The sequence below is a fragment of the Hippopotamus amphibius genome, chromosome 17, assembly GCF_030028045.1.
Source record: "Hippopotamus amphibius kiboko isolate mHipAmp2 chromosome 17, mHipAmp2.hap2, whole genome shotgun sequence".
NCBI lineage: Eukaryota > Metazoa > Chordata > Mammalia > Artiodactyla > Hippopotamidae > Hippopotamus > Hippopotamus amphibius.
The window spans coordinates 17,915,764-17,935,296 of NC_080202.1; the positions used below are offsets into that span (position 1 = coordinate 17,915,764).

General features: G+C 47.7%; 1 protein-coding gene across 3 annotated transcripts in view; it reads left to right on the top strand.

Annotated features, from left to right (window-relative positions):
• Window positions 1-19,533, top strand: part of ADAP2 (ArfGAP with dual PH domains 2) — a 28,205-nt gene that overhangs the window by 1,973 nt on the left and 6,699 nt on the right. For 2 of the 3 annotated variants that reach the window (XM_057716917.1, XM_057716916.1), the window contains exons 3-7: window positions 877-968; window positions 4,170-4,249; window positions 5,182-5,294; window positions 12,556-12,702; window positions 17,340-17,423. In XM_057716917.1, the coding sequence (XP_057572900.1) occupies window positions 877-968; window positions 4,170-4,249; window positions 5,182-5,294; window positions 12,556-12,702; window positions 17,340-17,423 (516 nt within the window). Of the gene's footprint in view, window positions 1-311; window positions 325-876; window positions 969-4,169; window positions 4,250-5,181; window positions 5,295-12,555; window positions 12,703-17,339; window positions 17,424-19,533 lie in introns of those variants that run through there. The other variant, XM_057716918.1, reaches the window with a different exon arrangement.

A 19,533-nucleotide genomic window follows, 5' to 3' on the forward strand; every position in this document is an offset into this window, starting at 1 on the left:
CAGGGGGTTAAGTATTGCCCAAGGATCACTCAGTGAATAAATGGCACAACTGGGATGTGAACTCTGCTCTTTTGGGATCCAAAACCCAGGCAAATTCTGCAACGCAGCCCAGTGGCCACTGGGGAAGGGGAAAGCAGGGTTGATGCTGCCCAAAGGACGTGGATTTAAAACCTGACGTTTTTTTCCACACGTGCCCTCACCCCAGCTATGCCACAGCTGTTACTGAGTGCTGACTCTTGGCCAGGGCCACTCCTAGCACATCTGCCTCTGGGTCTCTCTGGTGCCAAGGGCCCCCAGTGATCTTCCTGACCTACATACTCTAGGGTAGGTTATGTACTCTAGGGCAAGCACTGAACTCCTTCCATCCTCCAGCTCCATCTATCTCCTGCGGACGTGCAGGGGCTGCTGCTGGTGGTCCTGCCCATCTGGGGAGGGGGTGGGAGAAAGAACATGAGCTTTGGAGTTAGATAGACCTGGGTTCAATCCCAGCTCTCCACTGACTTCACTGTGTCACCTTGGGTAAGTCACCTAACCTCTCTGAGCCTCAGTGTCCCCACCTCTAAAACGGGGATGGTAATATTACAGTGGTTGAGGGGAACTAATGAGCTAATGGGGGAAGAGCTGTAAAGTGCTCTGCCCATATGAGGCATGGTTGTTATAGCACCTCATTGTTCCAGGCTGGGGCTTCCCAGCAACACGGATGACCAAGCTGGGTGGGGGTAGGGTGAGTGGCGGGAGGAAGAGTCGAACTCTGGGAGGAGTGTCTCCTGACTCAGCCTAGGAGCCAGTGAGAAGAGTGGCCTTCTGGGTAGACTGTGGTTTCGTTTCACATTTTTTCAAGTTCAAACATTACCCCAAATTGCTGTTGTCTTGCAGTTTATGACCCACAACGGGAACCTCCGAGTGAAGGCCAAGTATGAAGCCAGAGTCCCTGCTTTCTACTATATCCCCCAGGCCACCGACTGCATGTGAGTGGGTGATTTCCTGGTCCCATTCCCTCCCACCCCTTCCCCATCTCCGGTGCCTTTGTCTGTAGTGGGCTCTTCTACGGACCTGCCCAGCAGGTGGAGCCAGGAAAGCATTTGGTACTGTCCTGGAGAACACACAGACCTGATGAAAGCCCTTCTCTACCTTCAGAGCATGGGTTGTTACTTCCCCTCTCTGGGACTCAGTTTCCACAGCTGGGAAATGGGGCATTTTCTATAGGATCTGTCACTTTGCCTTGGTGTTGTCATAGCCTACAGGCGATGGTGAACTTAATTAAGAAAAGAAATGTCAGCATTTTACTGGTTTCAGCTACTTTCAATGGAGTCCTGTGCCTAGAACTGTCCCACCCAAGCTCAGCGTAGCTCCAAAACAGCTGCTTAGGCCCCGGCCCCAGATGCCCAAATAATAACCGTAAAAATACTAGTAGCTACTAATATTTATTGAGCTTTACCTATGCACCAGGCCCTGTGCTAAATGCTTGTGTGCGTTGATTTTAGTTCTCTCAATAACTATGAGATCAATATTGCCATTATCCCCATGATATAGATGAAAAACCTGAGGCTTGTAGAGGCAGAGCTGGGACCAGCCCATTTGACACCAGGGCTTGCGTGACTGTACCACGGCACTGGGAAAATCCAGTACACTGTGAGCAGCAGGAGGGTTCAGGTCCCCTGGAGGTGAGGGATCCGTGTGACACTGGTACCTAGTGACGCCAGACCTCTGCAGGACCCACTGCCTGAGCCTGAGCTTCCCTCCCAGGCTGCTAGAAGTGCCTTGTGTGAAGGGGGGGTAAATGGGGAGAAGGTATCCCGCTGGGCAGACACAGCCTCCTGGGGCCTGGGCTTGCTGGAAGCAGGCTGCACTTCAGCCTCCAGTGTCCTCTAGCAGACTTTTTTTTGCACGGTGCACAAACTATATACGTGTCCCTCGTGTCCTGTTACTTCCCAGTATTTAAACAACCTGGGGGCCACTGATGCAGCGTGGAGTGGCAGGGCAGGCACAGCTTTCAACTCAGAAGACCCCAGTGTGGTTTCCTGATGCTGCCACTCTCTAGCTGTGAAAAAGCAGGCAAGTGAGCCAACCCCTCCGGTTTATAGCAGCCTCATCTCTGAAATGTGGATAGTGATGCCTATGTGGTAGCATGATGGTAGAGGTTAAATGAGATAACTCAAGTAAGACATCTCACAGGACACCCCTCATGCCAGTTTATTTATTTATTTATTTATTTATTTATTGGCTGTGTTGGGTCTCGTTGCTGTGCACAGGCTTTGCCTAGTTGCAGTGAGCAGGAGTTACTCTTTGTTGCGGTGCTTGGGCTTCACACTGCGGTGGCTTCTCTTGTTGCGGGGCACGAGCTCTAGGCACTCGGGCTTCCCTAATTGTAGCACGTGGGCTCAGTAGTCGCGGCTCACAGGCTCTAGAGTGCAGGCTCAGTAGTTGTGGCGCACAGGCTTCGTTGCTCCTCGGCAGGTGGGATCTTCCCGGAGCAGGGCTCGAACCTGTGTCCCCTGCATTGGCAGGCGGATTCTTCACCACTGCAACACCAGGGAAGCCCCCCTTATGCCAGTTTTAATCCGTGTCTGTGTCCGCTCCGGAATACTGGCTGGTCCCTGGCTCAGTTGAGGGATGTGCCAGGTTTCACGTGAGAGAGCCTGGCTCCTCTTGCCTCACAGCTGCTACCCGGCCCTTTGCTCCAAGGGGAAAGGACCAGGCACTTGGTGAGCACCTACTAAGCTCAAGGCTGTGCCAGCGCTGCAGAAACCCTGTGTGCCATGACTGCAACAGCCCTGCACCGTAATCCCTTTCAGCTGAATAGTAACGGTCTCCATTCCCAACTCCAAAAGCCCCCTGAATTCCCCACCTCTGAGATCTGGGTCTCCATTCCCTCTCCCAGCAATGATTCTCTAGCTTGGAGTTCCTTGATGTGCTGGGGGATGAGGGTTGTGCATTCGGTAGAGCCCTTGACTGTACGCAACAGAAACCCAGTTTAAATCAGTTTAAGCACAAGGGGATTTTCTGGGTTTGGATCAGACCACAGGAAGGGCAGAGGTGGAGTCACCCTCGGGAAGGACAGGCCAGGGGCTCCAGCACTATCAAGTCTCTCGAAATCTCTCTGGCTCCCATTCCTGCCTCTTTATCTCAGCCGGGGCTTCCTTTGTGTAGCTGGGAGCAAGACCATGTTCACATTCCTGGCTCCAGCTCCTAGCTTGACCCCAGAGAGGGCTTCCAATCCATCTCTCTCAGTTTTGCTCCTTTGGGTCCCCACAGGCCAGGGCTGAGCTCTGATTGACCGGTTTGGGCCAGTGACCCAGTTCTAGGTCATTCCCTGTAGCTGTGGGATGAGGTCATATAAACCTTGGAACATTTACCTGGAAAAGGCAAGAGGGAACCAAACAATTGAAATGAAGTCCGCTCTCGGCTGCGTGGATTTTCTGCAGGGGTCATGCACGACAGTGTCTGGTTGGGCTAACATCAAACGTGCTCAGCACTGTTCTAGCCACTTTGTGTGCATTGAAACCTCTCAACAACCCTCAGGAGTAGGTAGCTATGATATTATTGACGTACTCCCCAAGTTCAGAGGAGTTAAGTACCTTGCCCTTGGTTACACAGTGAATAAATGGTAGAGTGGAACCAGGTGGTTAGACCCCAGGACCACTGCTCTGTCCAGTGTAGCAGGCCCAGATCTCACGAGTGGGCCACAGGAAGAGGCTCATGGACCCTGCTGACTTAAGCTTATGAACACGCAGTGGGATGTGGCAGAGTAGGTGGTCCAGGGGAGCTGCTCTCTGTCTCATTGACCTAGAGGGCTGAGGCTGAGGTCAGAATCGTATAGCGGTTTGCATGTAGCCCACTGGGGGAGATACTTCTCCCTGGGAAAGCAGACACTGGCAGTGTCTGAAGACATTTTGGGGTGTCATAACTGGGGACGGGGTGCTGTTGTCAATGAGGGAGTAGAGGCCAGAGATACTGCTCAACATCCTACAAAGCACGAGACAGCCCCCACCACTAAGACTTACCCGGTCCCAAATGTTAATAGTATCCAGGTGGAGAATCCCTGGCTAGCCTGAGCAGGCAGCCAGGCAGCTGCTGTGATGCTCCCGTCCTCAGCCGCAGGGTCTCAGAAAGTTGCCATGGGAAGAGGATGCATCAGACACAGCTGACTAAAGATGCTCTCTTTTTAGGGTCTTAAAGGAACAATGGATTCGAGCTAAGTATGAGAGACAGGAATTTATGGCTGATGGGAAAACCATCTCACCCCCAGGTAAAGTTATTTTTATCATCTTTTGTGGGCTAGTTCTGATGAGTTCTAGAAAACGAAGTGCCTGAGTATTAAGAACAAGGTCAGCAGAGAGATACCTGCCGCCCTTGCTCTGGCCACAGAGGCCAAGGTGTGGGTTCCTCTGCTTCTGAAATAGCAAAACATCGACTGGTGGGGTTTTATGGTCTGAGTGGCCGAGAAACACATTCATCTCAGGTCCTTGCAGGGCCACAGGGTGTATAGAGTCTTTAGCATAAATTGCAAAAAGACTCACCCACCGGGCAGACCAGGAAGACACCCTGCTTCTGGCTAATGTAGTCCCTGGTGAGGCACAAGGCTTTGGAAGGTGTATGGGCTGGATTTCACCTCCCTCCCTGCCTTTGTGCAGGGCACGACCTCATTGGTGGCCCTGGACCTGGGGTAGTTTCTGCCCTGCTGCTCTGAGTCCAAGCTGACACTGACCCAGAGAGCAAAGTATACAAAACCACTCTTTGAGGACCAGAGGCAGCTAGTGCTTAACTCTCCTAGCAGCCAGGAGCACGGAGTACTCGTCTACCAGCAGGGACCGAGCGGTCACTCATTATTCCCTCATTCTGGAGAGTTTCATTAGGCTGATGTCAGTGTGAATTTGGGCCTCTTTCAGAATCAATCCAATTTCTCAGGACTTAGCCTACTTAAAGGTTTACTATGTCTTCTTAGGAAACAGCCAAGGAAGAAAGTTGGGAGGGAACCCAGTTGAAATCATAAAACATTGCACATTTGGCCCCAGACAGGACCCCCACGTCCTGCAGCTGAAATAGCTGAATTAGATCCGAGACATTTCAGCAGTAGGTGGGAGGTTCATTCCACTCCTGCGACCATATGGTACAGGGTTCGTGAGTTGTTTGTTTGTCTTAAAGCCATGGGTGTTCACTCTTTCTCATCTTTGGTGGAAGGTAACCGAGAAGGGGTCCTGTGGAAACGGGGAAGGGACAACGCCCAGTTCCTGAGAAGGAGGTTTGTCCTCCTGGCAAGAGAAGGCCTCCTGAAGTACTACACTAAAGAAGAGGTAAGCTCCTCTTACCTCTCCCCGAGCGCCGGCTCTCACCCCACTCAGGTCTACATTTTGATCAGTGGCTCCTGATCTCGTGGATAAACTCAGCCACTGAGACTTAGGTACCACACACTGCTGCTTGTGCTTGTTATACAATCCATCCAGTCCACTAAAAACCACACCTTCTCTTCACCTAGAATGGGCTTAGACTGCTCCATGATTAAGCCTTTGATGATCACTTGGTTTTTACTTCATTTATTTATGTACTTAAGAAATGTTTATTGAGCACCTACTATGCCAGACCTTATTCTAGACCCTGGGGATACAGCAATAAAATAAGTTCCTGTTCTCCTAGGGCTTCCATTCTAGTGGATGGAGGCAGGTGTAACCAAGACATACATCAACACGTCATCTATCCAGTGGCGATAAGTTCTATGAAGTAAAATAGAAGAGGGTGAAGAGTAAGAGCGTGATGGGAGCGTAGGGCAGGGGGAGGTGCTACCACAAGTGGTCAGGAGAGGCCTCTCTGATGACTTTTGAGCAGAGAACTGAGTAAACGTGAGTTATGTGGATTTGTGGGGGAGGAGTAGAAGTGGAGGGAACAGTATGTGCAGAAGCCCTGAGCATGGTCATGTGTGCTGTTTAGAAAAGATGACCCCTCTGAGAGGGTGCAGCCCTGGTCCCAGTCTAGGCAAGCGGAAGCCCGGATGGCAGTTCTCACTTGTACCTTTAGCCGGGGGCTTTTTGTTCAGTGCACAAAATGCTCATCCATGAGCCATAGCCCTGGCTGGAGCTGGGAGTGTATTTGGTGAGTCTACAGGGCATCAAGGAGGTGAGAGTGCCTGGTATGGAGTGATAAAAAAAAAATAATGGCGAGAGATGAGCTCACAGAGTGGAAGATTTTGCAGGCCATAGGAAGACTTGGGATTTTTTTTTTTTTTTGAAACAGCTTTATTGAAATATAAATTCATATACCATAGGATTCACCCATTGAAAGTATATGATTAATAGCTTTTTGTATATTCATGGAGTTGTGCAACTATCACCACAATCGATTTTAGAACCTTTTCATTACCCTAAAAAGAAACCCCAAGTGTTAGCTCTAGTTCTCTACTCCCCTCCCCTCCCCCAGCCCTAGGCAACCAATAATCTACTTTCTGTCTCTATAAATTTGCCTATTCTGGACATTTCATACAAATGAAAATGTACAATACGTGGTCTTTTATAACAGACTCCTTTCATTTAGCATTATGTTTTTAAGATCCATTCATGTATTAGCACATAAGAGTACTTCATTTCTTTCTTCCTTTTTTTTTAATACATTTATTTGTTTATTGGCTGCATTGGGTCTTTGTTGCTGCACGCGGACTTTCTCTAGTTGTGGCGAGTTGAGGCTACTCTTCGTTGCAGTGCACGGGCTTAGTTGTTCCACGGCCTGTGGGATCCTCCCGGCCCAGGGATCGAACCTGTGTGCCCTGCATTGGCAGGTGGATTCTTAACCACTGCTCCACCAGGGAAGTCCCAGTGTTTCATTTCTTTTTGTTGCCAAGTAATATTCCACTGTATGGATTGATCATATTTCATTTATTCATTCATCAGTTGGGTGGTTTTCACTTTTTGGTTAGTATGAAGAATGCTTCTGTGAACATTCATGTACAAGTTTTCATGTGGATCTGTGTTTCCATTTGTCTTGGGTAATTCCACCTAGGAGCGGAACTGCTGAGTCATATGGTAACTCTATGTTTAATTTATTGAGGCATTTTTCCAAAGTGGCTGCACCATTTCTCATTCCCACCAGCAATACATGAGGGTTCTAATTTCTCCACGTCTTCACTAACACTTGTTATTATCTGTCTTTTTGTTTACAGCCATCTTAGTGGGTATGAGGTGATATCTCATTGTGATGTTAACTTGTATTTCCTTGATGGCTAGTGATATTGTGTGTCTTCTCATGTACTTACTGGCCATTTGCACATCTTCTTTGTGGAAGTGATTTGTTCAGATTCGCTTCTCATATTTTAATTAGGTTGTCTTTTTATTATTGAGTTGTAATAGTTATTTACATATTCTATACACAGGACCCTTATTGGATATATGATTTACAAAAAGTTTACTTTTTTTTTTTTAATCTTCTTTTCCACTATGGTTTATCGAGGAATATTTTTACAAAACATTTAGGCGTTTGGATTTTACTCTGCTATTGGGAAGCCACAGGGGGGTTTTGAGCAGAGAAGTGATATGCTTTGACTAAAACGTTTATAAGGGGGCACCCCGGCTGCTACCAGGGCAAGAGTGGGGCGGGGAGGGGGCAAGAGTGTGAGCAGAGAAACCAGTTAGGAAGCTGCTGCGATAATCCAAGTGAGGAATAATAGATTAGATCAGGATACGGTGATGGAGAGGGTTAGAAGGGGTCAGAATCTGCATGTGTTTTGGAAGTAGAGCCAATGGGATCTACTGAAGGATTGGACATGGCGTGTGAAAGTCAGAGGCATCAAGACTGCTTCCCAGATTTTTACCTTACGCAACTAGAAGGCTAGATTTGTCATTTGCTGAGATGGCAAAGACTTAGCTCCCTTCGGGGATGATCAAGAGTCCTTTCCCATTTGCGATGCTTATTAGTCATCTGAGTAGGGACTGAGAAGGAAGTTCTCAGAAGTTCTGAGTCTAGGAGTTTGGGGAGAGTTTGGAGCTGAAGTCATCAGCATGTAAACTGGTTTAGTAACGAGACTGGCTGGAATCACCTAAGCAGGGTGGTGGGGTGGATGAGAAAACATGTCCAAGGACTGAGTGTTTTAGTAATTTTTTGCTGAGTGACACACCACCTAAAACTTAGTGGCTTAGAACATCAGTTTATCGTGTCTCACAATCCTGTGGGTCAGGAATTTGAGTAGGTGGTGGCTGCTCCAATGGATTCCATGTGACATCAGCTGGGTTATTCACTCTGCCTCATTTTCCTGGTGGTTGGGCTGGGCTAGGAGACTCAGGAAGCCTTCACGCACACGTCTGGTGCTTTGGCATCCTCCTCGTGCCTTCTCTTTCTGTGATCGTTCCTCATTCAGGAGTCCAGCTCAAGCTTTGTTATAGCATGGTGGCCAGCTTATCCCAAGCAAACGAGGTTGCTACCAGGCCTCTAAAAGGTTAAGCCAGGAACTGGCTTCTATTGGTCAAAGCAAGTCATGCAGCCAGCCCCAATTCAAGGGGAGGGGATATAGATTCCACCTCTTTATGGGTAGAGTGGCATGTGCAAACTAGGAGGGAAGGAATTGGTGAGGGCTGTCTTTGGAGATTATTGATCACACTGAGTGCTGGGATAGTCCAATATTTAGAGGACAGAAAGATGAGACGTTTCCAGCAAAGAGAATGTGAAGAAATGGCCAAGAAAGTACGAGAAGGACGAGCTCTGAGCACTTTAGGCTTTACTTTATTCCATTTCCTATATGTAGAAATGACTATTGATGTCCCCTGTTGCTTTCCTGGATGGACCAGAGCAATGCCAGAAGGTCTGTCCAGTGTGGCCTCAGTCTGGGGCCAGGAGAAAAGTGATGGGGGATGAAGAGTTTTAACGCTCCAAGAGAGAATAGGGATTTCTTCTCAGTGTTCAATTTAAATCACAGGAAAATATTGCAGGTACAAAAGGCAGGGGAAAAAAGCGCTGCTACAGAGTTAGGAGCGGCCACTGAACCCCAGTAGCTATTGTGAGTTCGGATGTGAGTCTCATCCTTAGTTGGAAAAAGTTGATCTGTTTCTCAATCCTAAGTCTGTTCAGTCTAAAGCAGTCTAAAAATAGAATGAGTTGCCTTTGTTCTTTTTTTATTTCTTTCCTCAAATGGAAAAGTTTTAAATTATAAAGGTAACTCATTTTTATGTGAAAATTTGGGGTAATACAAAAAAGTGGAGTTTAAAGAAAGCAAAATGCAGAAGATATTTCAACATAATAAAATATTAATACCCAGATCACATTTTTTTTTAAATGTTGCAAATCAAGAAGAAAAAGACAATCCATTGGCAGAGTAGGCAAAGGAAATGGTTTGGTAGTTTACCCAATCTCTCTGGCAGTCAAGGAAATGAAAATTAAAATCACAATGAGATGTACTATGTCTCCACCAGAATGGCTAAAATTTAAAAAGTCAACAACACTAAGTGTTGACATGGATGTGGAAAAACTGGAACTCTCATTCGTTCCTGGTGGGACATAAAATGATACAACCTCTTTGGAAAACAGTTTGGCAATTTCTAAGAAAGTTAAATGTACACTTAACCACATAACCCAGCTTTTCCTAGGTATTTGCAAAAACATATATCCACAAGAAAATTTGTTCCCAAATCTTGTTCATAGAAGTTTTATTTGTAATAGCCAAAACCTGGAAAGTACCCAAATGTTCACCCACAAATGAATGAATTAAAAAATTGTAGTATATCCATAGAATGGAATATTACCCAACAATAAAAAGGGACAAGCTACAAATAAATGCAACAATGTGGATCAATCTAAAAAGTATTATTCTGAGCCAAAGAAGACTTATACAAGAGTATGTACTGTATAATTCTATTTATACGCAATTCCAGAACAAACAAAACTATACCAATAGAAAGCAGATAAATGATTGGGATTGGGGTGGGGTAAGGACTGATGCAAAGGGGCAAGAGGAAACTCTTTTAGAGTAATACTGATGCTCTAGATCTTGACTGTGGTGGTGGTTACTTGGGTATATACGCTTGTCAAAAAACTGTACTCTTAAAATGAGTTCCATTTATTGCTTATAAGTTATACCTCAAGTCAAATAAGAGAACATTAACAATGAGAGTCCATCTCAAACCCATCATATTGGTATTGGCAAAAATGTTAAACAACTGTCAGCGTCGAGTGTTGGTGAGGATATGGGGAAAGGGGAACTCTTCTCATGTTGATGGAAGTAAATATTGGTGCAGCCACTGTGGAGAGCCATTAGCAAAATAATTTGGCAGTTTTCAGTAAGTCAGATATGTACACACTTGTGAGCTAGCAATTCCATTCCTAAGTATATGCGGTGACCTAGAGACACTTTCACGGAGGTATACCAGGGACACAAGCTGACTGCAGCAGAAAATCAGAAACAATCTCAGTACCTGTCAACAGGAAAATAGACTGATAACTTTTGGTGTAGTCATTTATAAGAGCCAAGTAGATTGGTATATCTCAACATGGATAGAACTAAAAAATACAAGGTTGAGTGACAAAAGCAAGATGTTGAATGATCCATATACTATGATACCACTTATGTAAATTAAAGCCACACAAAACATCACTAGGTGTTGTTCATGGGTGTGTGCATGTGTGTATAAAAGTGTAAAAAGTGAACATCAAACTCATGACAGTGATTGGCTGCGGGGAGTGGCGGAGGGGAAAGGAACAGGGTAAGTAGTAATTAAAGGGATCTTGGCTTTTTTAGTAATGTCATATTTCTTATTTATTTATTTAATTGACTGTGTTGGGTCTTTTTGCTGTGCATGGGCTTTCTTTAGTTGCGGTGAGTGGGGGGCTACTCTTTGTTGTGGTGCGCGGGCTCCTCATTGCCGTGGCTTCTCTTGTTGTGGAGCACGGGCTCTAGGCGCATGGGCTTCAGTAGTTGCAGCACATGGGCTCAATAGTTGTGGCTCATGGGCTCTAAAGCGCAGGCTCAGTAGTTGTGGCGCATGGGCTTAGCTGCTCCACGGCATGTGGGATCTTCCCAGACCAGGGATCGAACCCATGTCCCCTACATTGGCAGGTGGATTCGTAACCACTGCGCCACCTAGGAAGCCCAATGTCATATTTCTTAAACAAGTTTCCTTTTTAGGAACAATATTGACAAAATTAAATATACTTTTTTGTATTTTTAGTATTTTTCATAGTAAATATTTTAAAAGGAAAGTCTTCCAGTAATCTTTCAAGAAAACCATTGTGAAGAGTGTTAGTGTAAATCTGTCCATACTTCTCATATATGTGCAAATAAACATATAGTATAGACATATAGTTTATGTACATTATATATATACTATAGGCATATAGTATATGCATATATATGTGTGCATAATTTTTGCATTAATAGGTTCCTACTATACCTCCTGTCCTGGGATTTGTTATTTCTCACACATGGATATCATGGACACTTTTTTCATATTAGTAATATTGATTTAAATTTTCCTTTAAAAATTCTGTGATATTTTCTCATAAAGGGGTAAATAAATGAGGTCTTAGAAAGAAAATTCTGTGATATTTTATTGTGTGGATGTGCAATGATTTATTTATTTAATCCATTATCATGGATGGACATTTAAATAATTTTTTTTTTTTTTTACTATTATAAGCAACATGGCAGTAAACATCTTTTGACATACATGTTTGCATAGTTATCAATTACTTCCTTGGATAGATTCTTAGATGTGAAATTGTGGATCAAAGCAAGACACTCAGCGTTTTAATAAATATGACCAAATTTCCCTCTAGAAAAGGCTGTCCACTAGAACTTTCTTCAGTGATGGAAATGTTCTGTGTCTGCGCCTGTCCGATACCCTAGCCACTAGCCACAGGTGGCTGCTGAGCACTTGTGATGGGACTACGTGTGCCTAAGCAACTAAAGTCTTAATTGCATTTTGTTTCAATTTTAATAGCTGCATGTGGGTAACAGCCACTACGGGGCTAGAGGGTTGTTATTTTTCCCTCTCATCAGTTATGAAAGGAAGCACTTGTTTTGCCTTTGCTGTCTTAGCATCAGTGAGAGCTCAACCTGTGTTCAGACCCTGAGGACAGAGAGTAGAGCGTGGGAGGCCCCCACCCCTGCTTTAATCTGTTTGTTTATCTATTTTATTTGTTTGGCTTCCACGGATATTTGTTTCAAATTCTTTTTTTTTATCTTTTGGCCACGTGGCGTGCAGGATGTTCGTTCCCTGAGAAGGGATCAAACCCATGCCCCTTGCAGTGGAAACGCTGTCTTAAACACTGGACCGCCAGGGAATTCCTGATGATTCGTTTCAGAAAAAGTTCTATGGCTAAAAAGTTTGAAAAGTTCTAAGTTAAGGTCTTTCCAAGGCCCCTTCCAGCTCAGAGAAGCCAATCTGATTAAGCAGGAATGGTGAGATGGCTGAATATAGGACAGCGGTAGAGTATCCGTACATCTCGATATTAGTGCAAGAACATTTAAAAGCCATGCGGAATTCTGGATGGGTCATCTGTTTGCATGAAGGCTCACTGGCGAACGTGATGAGAAGTCACCCTGCTGACTGTCAGCATCTTGAGTGTCTGCTTCCTCTCTTTTAGGGCAAAGAGCCCAAAGCTGTCATCAGCATCAAGGACTTGAATGCCACCTTCCAGACAGAGAAAATAGGGAACCCCCACGGGCTGCAGATCACCTACCGGAAAGAGAGCCACGTCAGGAACCTGTTTGTGTATCACGAAAGTGGGAAGGTGAGAGGGGGGCATTGCCACACCCAGCCTCCAGCTCAGAACCCCAGGACCCAGCGAGCCCAGCTCACTGATTTCCTTGCACAGCAGCCTCCTGAGATTTGCTGCTGCTGTTCATTTTAATCTATTGTCATTTTTTTGGCGGGGGAGGGAGGAGGGGGCCACACCTCGCGGCTTGTGGGATCTTAGTTCCCCAACCGGGGATTGAATCAAGGGCTTACGGCAGTGAAAGCACCGAGTCCTAACCACTGGACTGCCAGGGAATTCCCTACTGTCACTTTCTAGTTGGAGACACAGGTACAAGTAAGGCAGAGTGAGATCAGGAAGAGGAAGCTGGCGGGTACCACGGGTGTGTCTGGGTGGTGCACAGCCACCGAGGGGCGTCCCGTTAGCAGAAGGGATTATGCTCAGGGACGGAAAATCAAGTATGGCCAGAGATTCTGAATGTGGGAGGAGGAATGGATCAAAGCTCGGGCAGCCGTGTACTCCACAGCCTCGCTTCTCAATGTGTGGTCCGGCACCAATGTGTGGTCCAGCATTAGCATCAGCTGGGAGCTCGTTAGAACTAGAGTCTCAGGCCCACCCTGGACCTACTGAATTAGAAACTGCATTTTAACAGGATCCTCAGGTGATCTTTATGCATACTGAAGTTTGAGAAAAGCACTACTTAAAGGTCCAGGAAATCAGCTCCATCAGAGAAGAGCAGGCCAGTAGTACAGGTTCAAGAGAATAAGCTGGGTCCAAATGAGCAGGGTCACGTGACTGGGCAAGGGTCAGAGATGCTAAGTGGAGGTGAGAAGGGGCAAAGGTGAGGGCTGATATTTTGTAAGTTTCTATTAGTTCTGTGCCGGGCACTCTTCTTGGCGATCGCTATACATCATTTCTTAATCTTCGAATCAACCCTGGAAATGTTTTAATCCCCATGTTACAGAGGCATGGGCGTGTTAAATAATTTGCTCAAAGTCACATAGCCAATGGTTTCTGAGCCCTGCACCCATTTCACCTCTCCAAGTGCCTCTGCTGGAGGAAGGACCCTTGGCAGCAGGAGCCAGGAACCTGATACAGGGACTAGATCTTCCCAAGGGGCCCTAGCACTGGGAGGTGACCATGGACCACTCTCCCAGCAGGCTTCACACTCTCTCCACAATCAGGGTTGACTTCCTGGTGTGGTTGAAGAGCTGGGGTTTGGCGCTCGGGGGTTGGGGCCCTGGTTCTGCCACTCCCAGCTGTGTTACTAGGGCAGGTCCCTTCCTTCCTAAGTTTGCTTCTTTATGGTTGATCACACCCACCTCCCGGGTTTGTTTTTAATTAATTAATTAAATTATTTATCTGTTGGCTGCATTGGGTCTTCGTTGCTGTGCAAGGGCTTTCCCTAGTTGTGGCGAGGAGCGGGGGCTACTCTTCATTGTGGTGTGCGGGCTTCTTATTACAGTGGCTTCTCTTGTGGAGCACGGGCTGTAGGCGGGTGGGCTTCAGTAGTTGTGGCACTCAGGCTCAGTAGTTGTGGCTCGAGGGCTCTAGAGTGCAGGCTCAGTAGTTGTGGTGCATGGGCTTAGTTGCTCCATGGCATGTGGGATCTTCCTGGACCAGGGCTTGAACCTGTGTCCCCTGCATTGGCAGGCAGAGTCTTTTTTTTTTTAAATTATTTGCTTATTTATTGGCTGCTTTGGGTCTTCGTAGTTGTGTGCAGGCTTTCTCTAGTTGCAGTGAGCGGGGGCTACTCTTCGTTGCGGTGCGGGGGCTTCTCATTGTGGCGGCTTCTCTTGTTGTGGAGCACAGGTTCTAGGTGCGTGGGCTTCAGTAGTTGTGGCATGTGGGCTCAATAGTCATGGCTCATGGGCTCTAGAGCGCAGGCTCAGTAGCTGTGCCACATGGGCTTAGTTGCTCCATGGCATGTGGGGTCTTCCCAGACCAGGGCTTGAACCCATGTCCCCTGCATTGGCAGGCAGATTCTTAAGCACCAGGGAGGTCCCTCCAAGAGGGGTTTTGAAGATTAAGTGACCATGAACCATGAACTCGAAAGCATCTCATTATGGTGAAGTTCATTGTAAACAGTCGCTACTGTTATTTGCTCATGATTGTGGCAGCTGTAGAAGACAAGCTCTTGTGAGCTATTTCACACCTGTATCATTTATGCACTCATGAATTCACTCTTTCAGTAAATCCTTATAGAGTTCCTCCCTGCAATGTGCACAGCACTGGGGTGTGTAGTGAATGGGGCAGAGCCATGAGTGGGCTTCTAGGATCTCCTCGTCTCAGGAAGGAGACAGATGTGGAAATAGGCACTGATCATGCAGTGTGATGATGGGGTGGAGGCCGTGCTAGCGACACACAGGAGACATATAAGTGGCCTAGTCTGGTGGGGGGGGGGGGCAGGTGGGCTGAAAGGGGGCCATCGAAAAGACTTTCCAGAGGAAGGAGCTTCTATTTAAGAATTGTGTGAATGTGCCGAAAAGGAGAGCACGCAAACCAGCTTAAACGGGTCATGAATGGGAAAGATACAGGAGTATTTATTTCAAGGGCCAGAAGTATGGCTGGGCCTCCTGAGAGATTAGAATCAGGAACTACGATGTGTGTGTGAGTGTGTGTGTGTGTGTGTGTGTGTTTGAGAGAGAGAATACACTCTAACAGGAACACATTGTTCTATAAAACCAGGAGTGCAAGTAATGTCTCACTTGTTTGCTTTTCTAAATTCAAGGATCTCATTCCCCAAGTTGCCAAGAAATCTAGTATCAGTCATCTTTGTCGGCTCCGTTCCTTGACTTTACCAGAACCTTGGGACTTGTGCAGTCCAGGAGACATGGAGGAGATCCTTGGTTCTCAGTCCACAGTGGGCTCACTGCTGTAGCCCCATGTCCAGATTGGCTGGATACCAGTGGCCACTCCTCCACCTGCATCACTGCCACGAGGACTTTTGTTGAGGTGCCCAAGGTCTCGGACAATTACGGTCCCTGGCTTGTTCCCGCTGGCCCAGTTATAGAGCATCTGACAACCTGGTTCTGGCTGGTGTCCTCTTTCCTTGATGCCTCAGCTTCTCCCATAAATGGGCAGGGGTGGGAGGGATTACAAACTCATGCCTGCAGGAACCAGGTGGGCAATTTAAATGTAAAATGGACAGCCTTAAGGCTGCGGCAAACAGGAAAACCTGTAGAGAGGATTGAAACAGATGAAACAAAACTTCAGGAGCCAAACAAACCTGGTGGGATTTGGCCCCACAGTCACCAGTCTGTGACCAAAGAGCCCTTCCAAAGTGAAGGCCTAGGTGAGTCTCTCATGGGATGGTCCCATTCCCTTAGTGCCTGAGACTCTAGAAGTTTCTTAACGCCCAGGACAAGAGAGCTCAGAACTCAGGAATACTGGGCCAGCAAGCTTGACCCGCAAGAAAAGGTAATGATGTTTCATACCTTTGAAACGAAATACAAATGAATTTCTCTATCACCGTATTACATCTAAATGCAGCATAGCAGCTATCTGAACAAGTCTTTCAGCTAGCTCCCCAATTCCAAATTCCTAGGAGACAGAATCTGATAAGCCCTGTCCAGCCTCTGCATTGGTCCAGCCCTCGGCCAGTTGCCGTGGTCAAGAGTCATAGGATCATAGCGAGTATGGCTGCAACTGTGGGTGGTGCGTGGCTGAGAATGGGTGGGGCAGTTCTCATAGAATCAGGGCTTGCATGGAGCAGAAATCTATTACGACATCTGAACTCGCCCTCAGGATGAATAGAATATTCTAGGTAAAGGAGTGTAGAGGTGAGGGCGGAGAGGTGGGTAGGGCAGAGTGTTCCAGGCAGAGGAAGCAGCGTGTGCTGGGAGGCAGGATGGATCACAAATGGTTTTGTGTGGAAGGAGCTCAGAGGGCACAGTAAGTCATACTAAAAAACTTGGACTCTTCTCCTGAGTGAAGCGGAGAGGACTCTAAGCTAGACTCAGTTTGATTTGCAATTTGAAAACCATTCTGGCTGCCCTGAGGAGGAACGAGAGGAGAGTAGCAGAGCAGAGGCAGAACCAGCTGGATAAGCGGTCGGCCAGGGGAGAGGCGATGCTGGACACTGCGGAGGGAGGCATTCTCCCAGAGGCACACAGAAAGTCCCAGCCAGCTTTAGCCTAAGTTGCACTCTGGGTGAAGAGCGTTGGCATGGGAGAAGCATCCCCAGGTGCGCCCGCCCCCCACCTGAAAGCTGGTCTTTGACCTCTGAGGACCCTTGCTTCTCAAAGTGTATCGCAAAGAACAGCGTCACCTCACCTGAGAGCCTGTTAGGAATGCAGAATCTCGGGCCCCACCCCAAACCCACTGACTCCAAATCTGCCTTTTAACAAGATCCTCAGGTGGTTCACACACACATCAGAAAGTGCTAAGCACTGTCCCAGGCCACTGTGTAACTCCCGTGTGGTTCGCCTTGGTCCTTTCTCATGGCTCTGAGGATCTCTTTCAGTGGCTTCTCACTTGCTCAGGTGACACCCCTGGGCTCTGGCACTGTCCTCCCAGATGCCTGTGATCAGCCCACAGGCCCCTGAGCGGGACTGGGGGTGTGTGCCTGTGTCCAAACCTGAAGATCCAGCTGGCTTCCTGCCACCAGCCTCAGCCACCTGCCTCCTCTGTCGCATTGGCTGCCCGTCTGCCCTCTGTGTTTTTCTCTGCAGGAGATAGTGGACTGGTTCAATGCCCTCCGTGCAGCCCGTCTCCAATACCTAAAAATGGCCTTTCCTGAGCTCCCGGAGGCAGAGGTGAGCTAAATGTGGACCCCAAGTTCCGCGTCTCCTCTCTGCCACCTCCTTCACTCCTTGCCTGCTGACCTCAAAGACATTCAGCAGCCAGCCTCAGTTTGTTTGCAGGAAAGACCTTGAGATTTGGGGTTGGGGACAACAGCGGGAAACCAGAAGCTTTCTTCTGGGGAGGTTGGGGGTTATGGCCTCACCCCTGGCAAGACAGCCTCCAAAAATCAGGTCAGGCTCTCCCCTTTGGGATGCATGGCTTACCACCCACAGTGTCAAGGGGCTTAGGATTTGGGCATCTCTTTCTGACCCCTTCTCCCACTAAAATGCACGAATGGCCCCTCATATACTGCTTACAATGTGCTTTTGAGCCCATTTTATCTTGTAATCCCTTTTATTGAGTAATCCCTTGCAGTCAGCAGTTAGTTGAGGGTGATTATTCCCATTTCACTGATGAGAAACTGAGTCCCAGGAAGGTCAAGTACATAATTGAAGGTGTTTTTCCCACTCAAACATCCCCCCACTTTGCCCTTTCATATTCTAGTATAAAGAAGGCATTGGGCTTTTCCTGTTATCGTTCCAACAGGAACAGTCTGCCTTTCATGGCCAAGGTCATGGGGAGCCTAAGAACTTCATTTTGATTGTCCTCAGATGTCTGGAGCATCCACCTAGGCCTGGGGAAGCCCATCTCTCAGGCTTTGCTGGGGAGGCTGTATAGTGGATGAGGATGCTGCCCTGAGCCAGGAGGCCTAGGCTCTTTGGATGCTCTGCTGCTAACTTGCTGTGTGACCACTGCAGGTTGAGTCACCTCTCTGAGCATCTGTTCCCACATCTGTAAGATGGCACATGGTCTGGGTCATCTTCAGGGTCCCTTCCAACCCTGAGGTGCTGTACTCTGGTCTGTCTTAGGCCTGCTCTAGGAGGATTTTGTAAGAGATAGGGATGGAGAGACCATGTTAGTCCTGGAACTTTCTTAAGCCCAACTGTTAGACCCTCCTTGAAAGCCCAAGGGCTCCTTAATTCCCAAGTTAGCAGGGAGTGAAGTGTCTGGAACAGGGGTCCATTCCAGACCCAGTGATGCACTGAGATGGCAGTTCTGTAGGAGCAGGTCCAGCCAGGCCTGGCTCAGGGCCCTCCCAGCCTGCTGAGTCAGCACCCAGAGTGATGACTGCCCATTTCCATGGGTGGGGCACTGGGGGTGCTGACTGCTGACTGGAGAGGATGGAGGACAAAGTGCAGACACCCAGCATCGTTTGTCTGGGCCAGCTCTCCAACTCTGCTGACCCTTGTGTGGGAAACTGGTCTTTGGTAACATCCTCAATGCCCTCTTGCCTCCCTCATCCACCATCATTACCCCTTATCCTCCCCGAGTTTCCTCCCCGCCCACCTCTCTCCCTGTCTTTCCTCCCCCTGTGTCTATGTATGGTGTGAGGTTCTGGGCATCACCCAGGCCTGGCTCAAGCTCAGGGATCCAGATGCCAGAGTTCTCCAGTGGGGTTGTGGTCCTGTGATAAGAAATGCATGGACCTGAAGTCAGAGAAGCTGATGTGTTATGTAGGGCAAGTCCCCTCACCTCTCTGAGCCCCAGTTTACTCATTTGTCACCATGGGGACCATACCTGCCTCCGGGACTACATGAGTCCAGTGAGCCAAGGCATCTAAGGTACAGTGAGTAGAGCCCATCCACATGCTTTTCCTACTTCTTCCAGTGGCTTCCTGAGGCCTAGACACCCCCTGCTCTGGCTCCAGTTCAGATGACTGACCCTGAGATGTGAGGACTCTGTCTTCTCTCTAAATGAAAGGATTAAAGCCTACGGAATGCATTTTAGGAAAAGGGGGGTGGTGTCCTTTATATTTTCATTTTGGGCTCACAACTTTCTCCCTTTCAGATTTTCCATTCCTATTCCTAGACCTCCCAATCCCTTCGCCCCTGCCTTGGGCTCTGGCCCCTCTGCTCTCGGAAACCTGGGCTGTCACTTGAAGCTCTAGACGTGCCAGTTTGATGCCCTGGAGCATAGGAGACCAGCATCAACCCCTGGAAGTTTCTCTGAGTGTAGGATGCCAAGTTGGAAGGAATCCTGCAGATCACATAATCCAGTATCCTTATTACATAGAAGGAAACA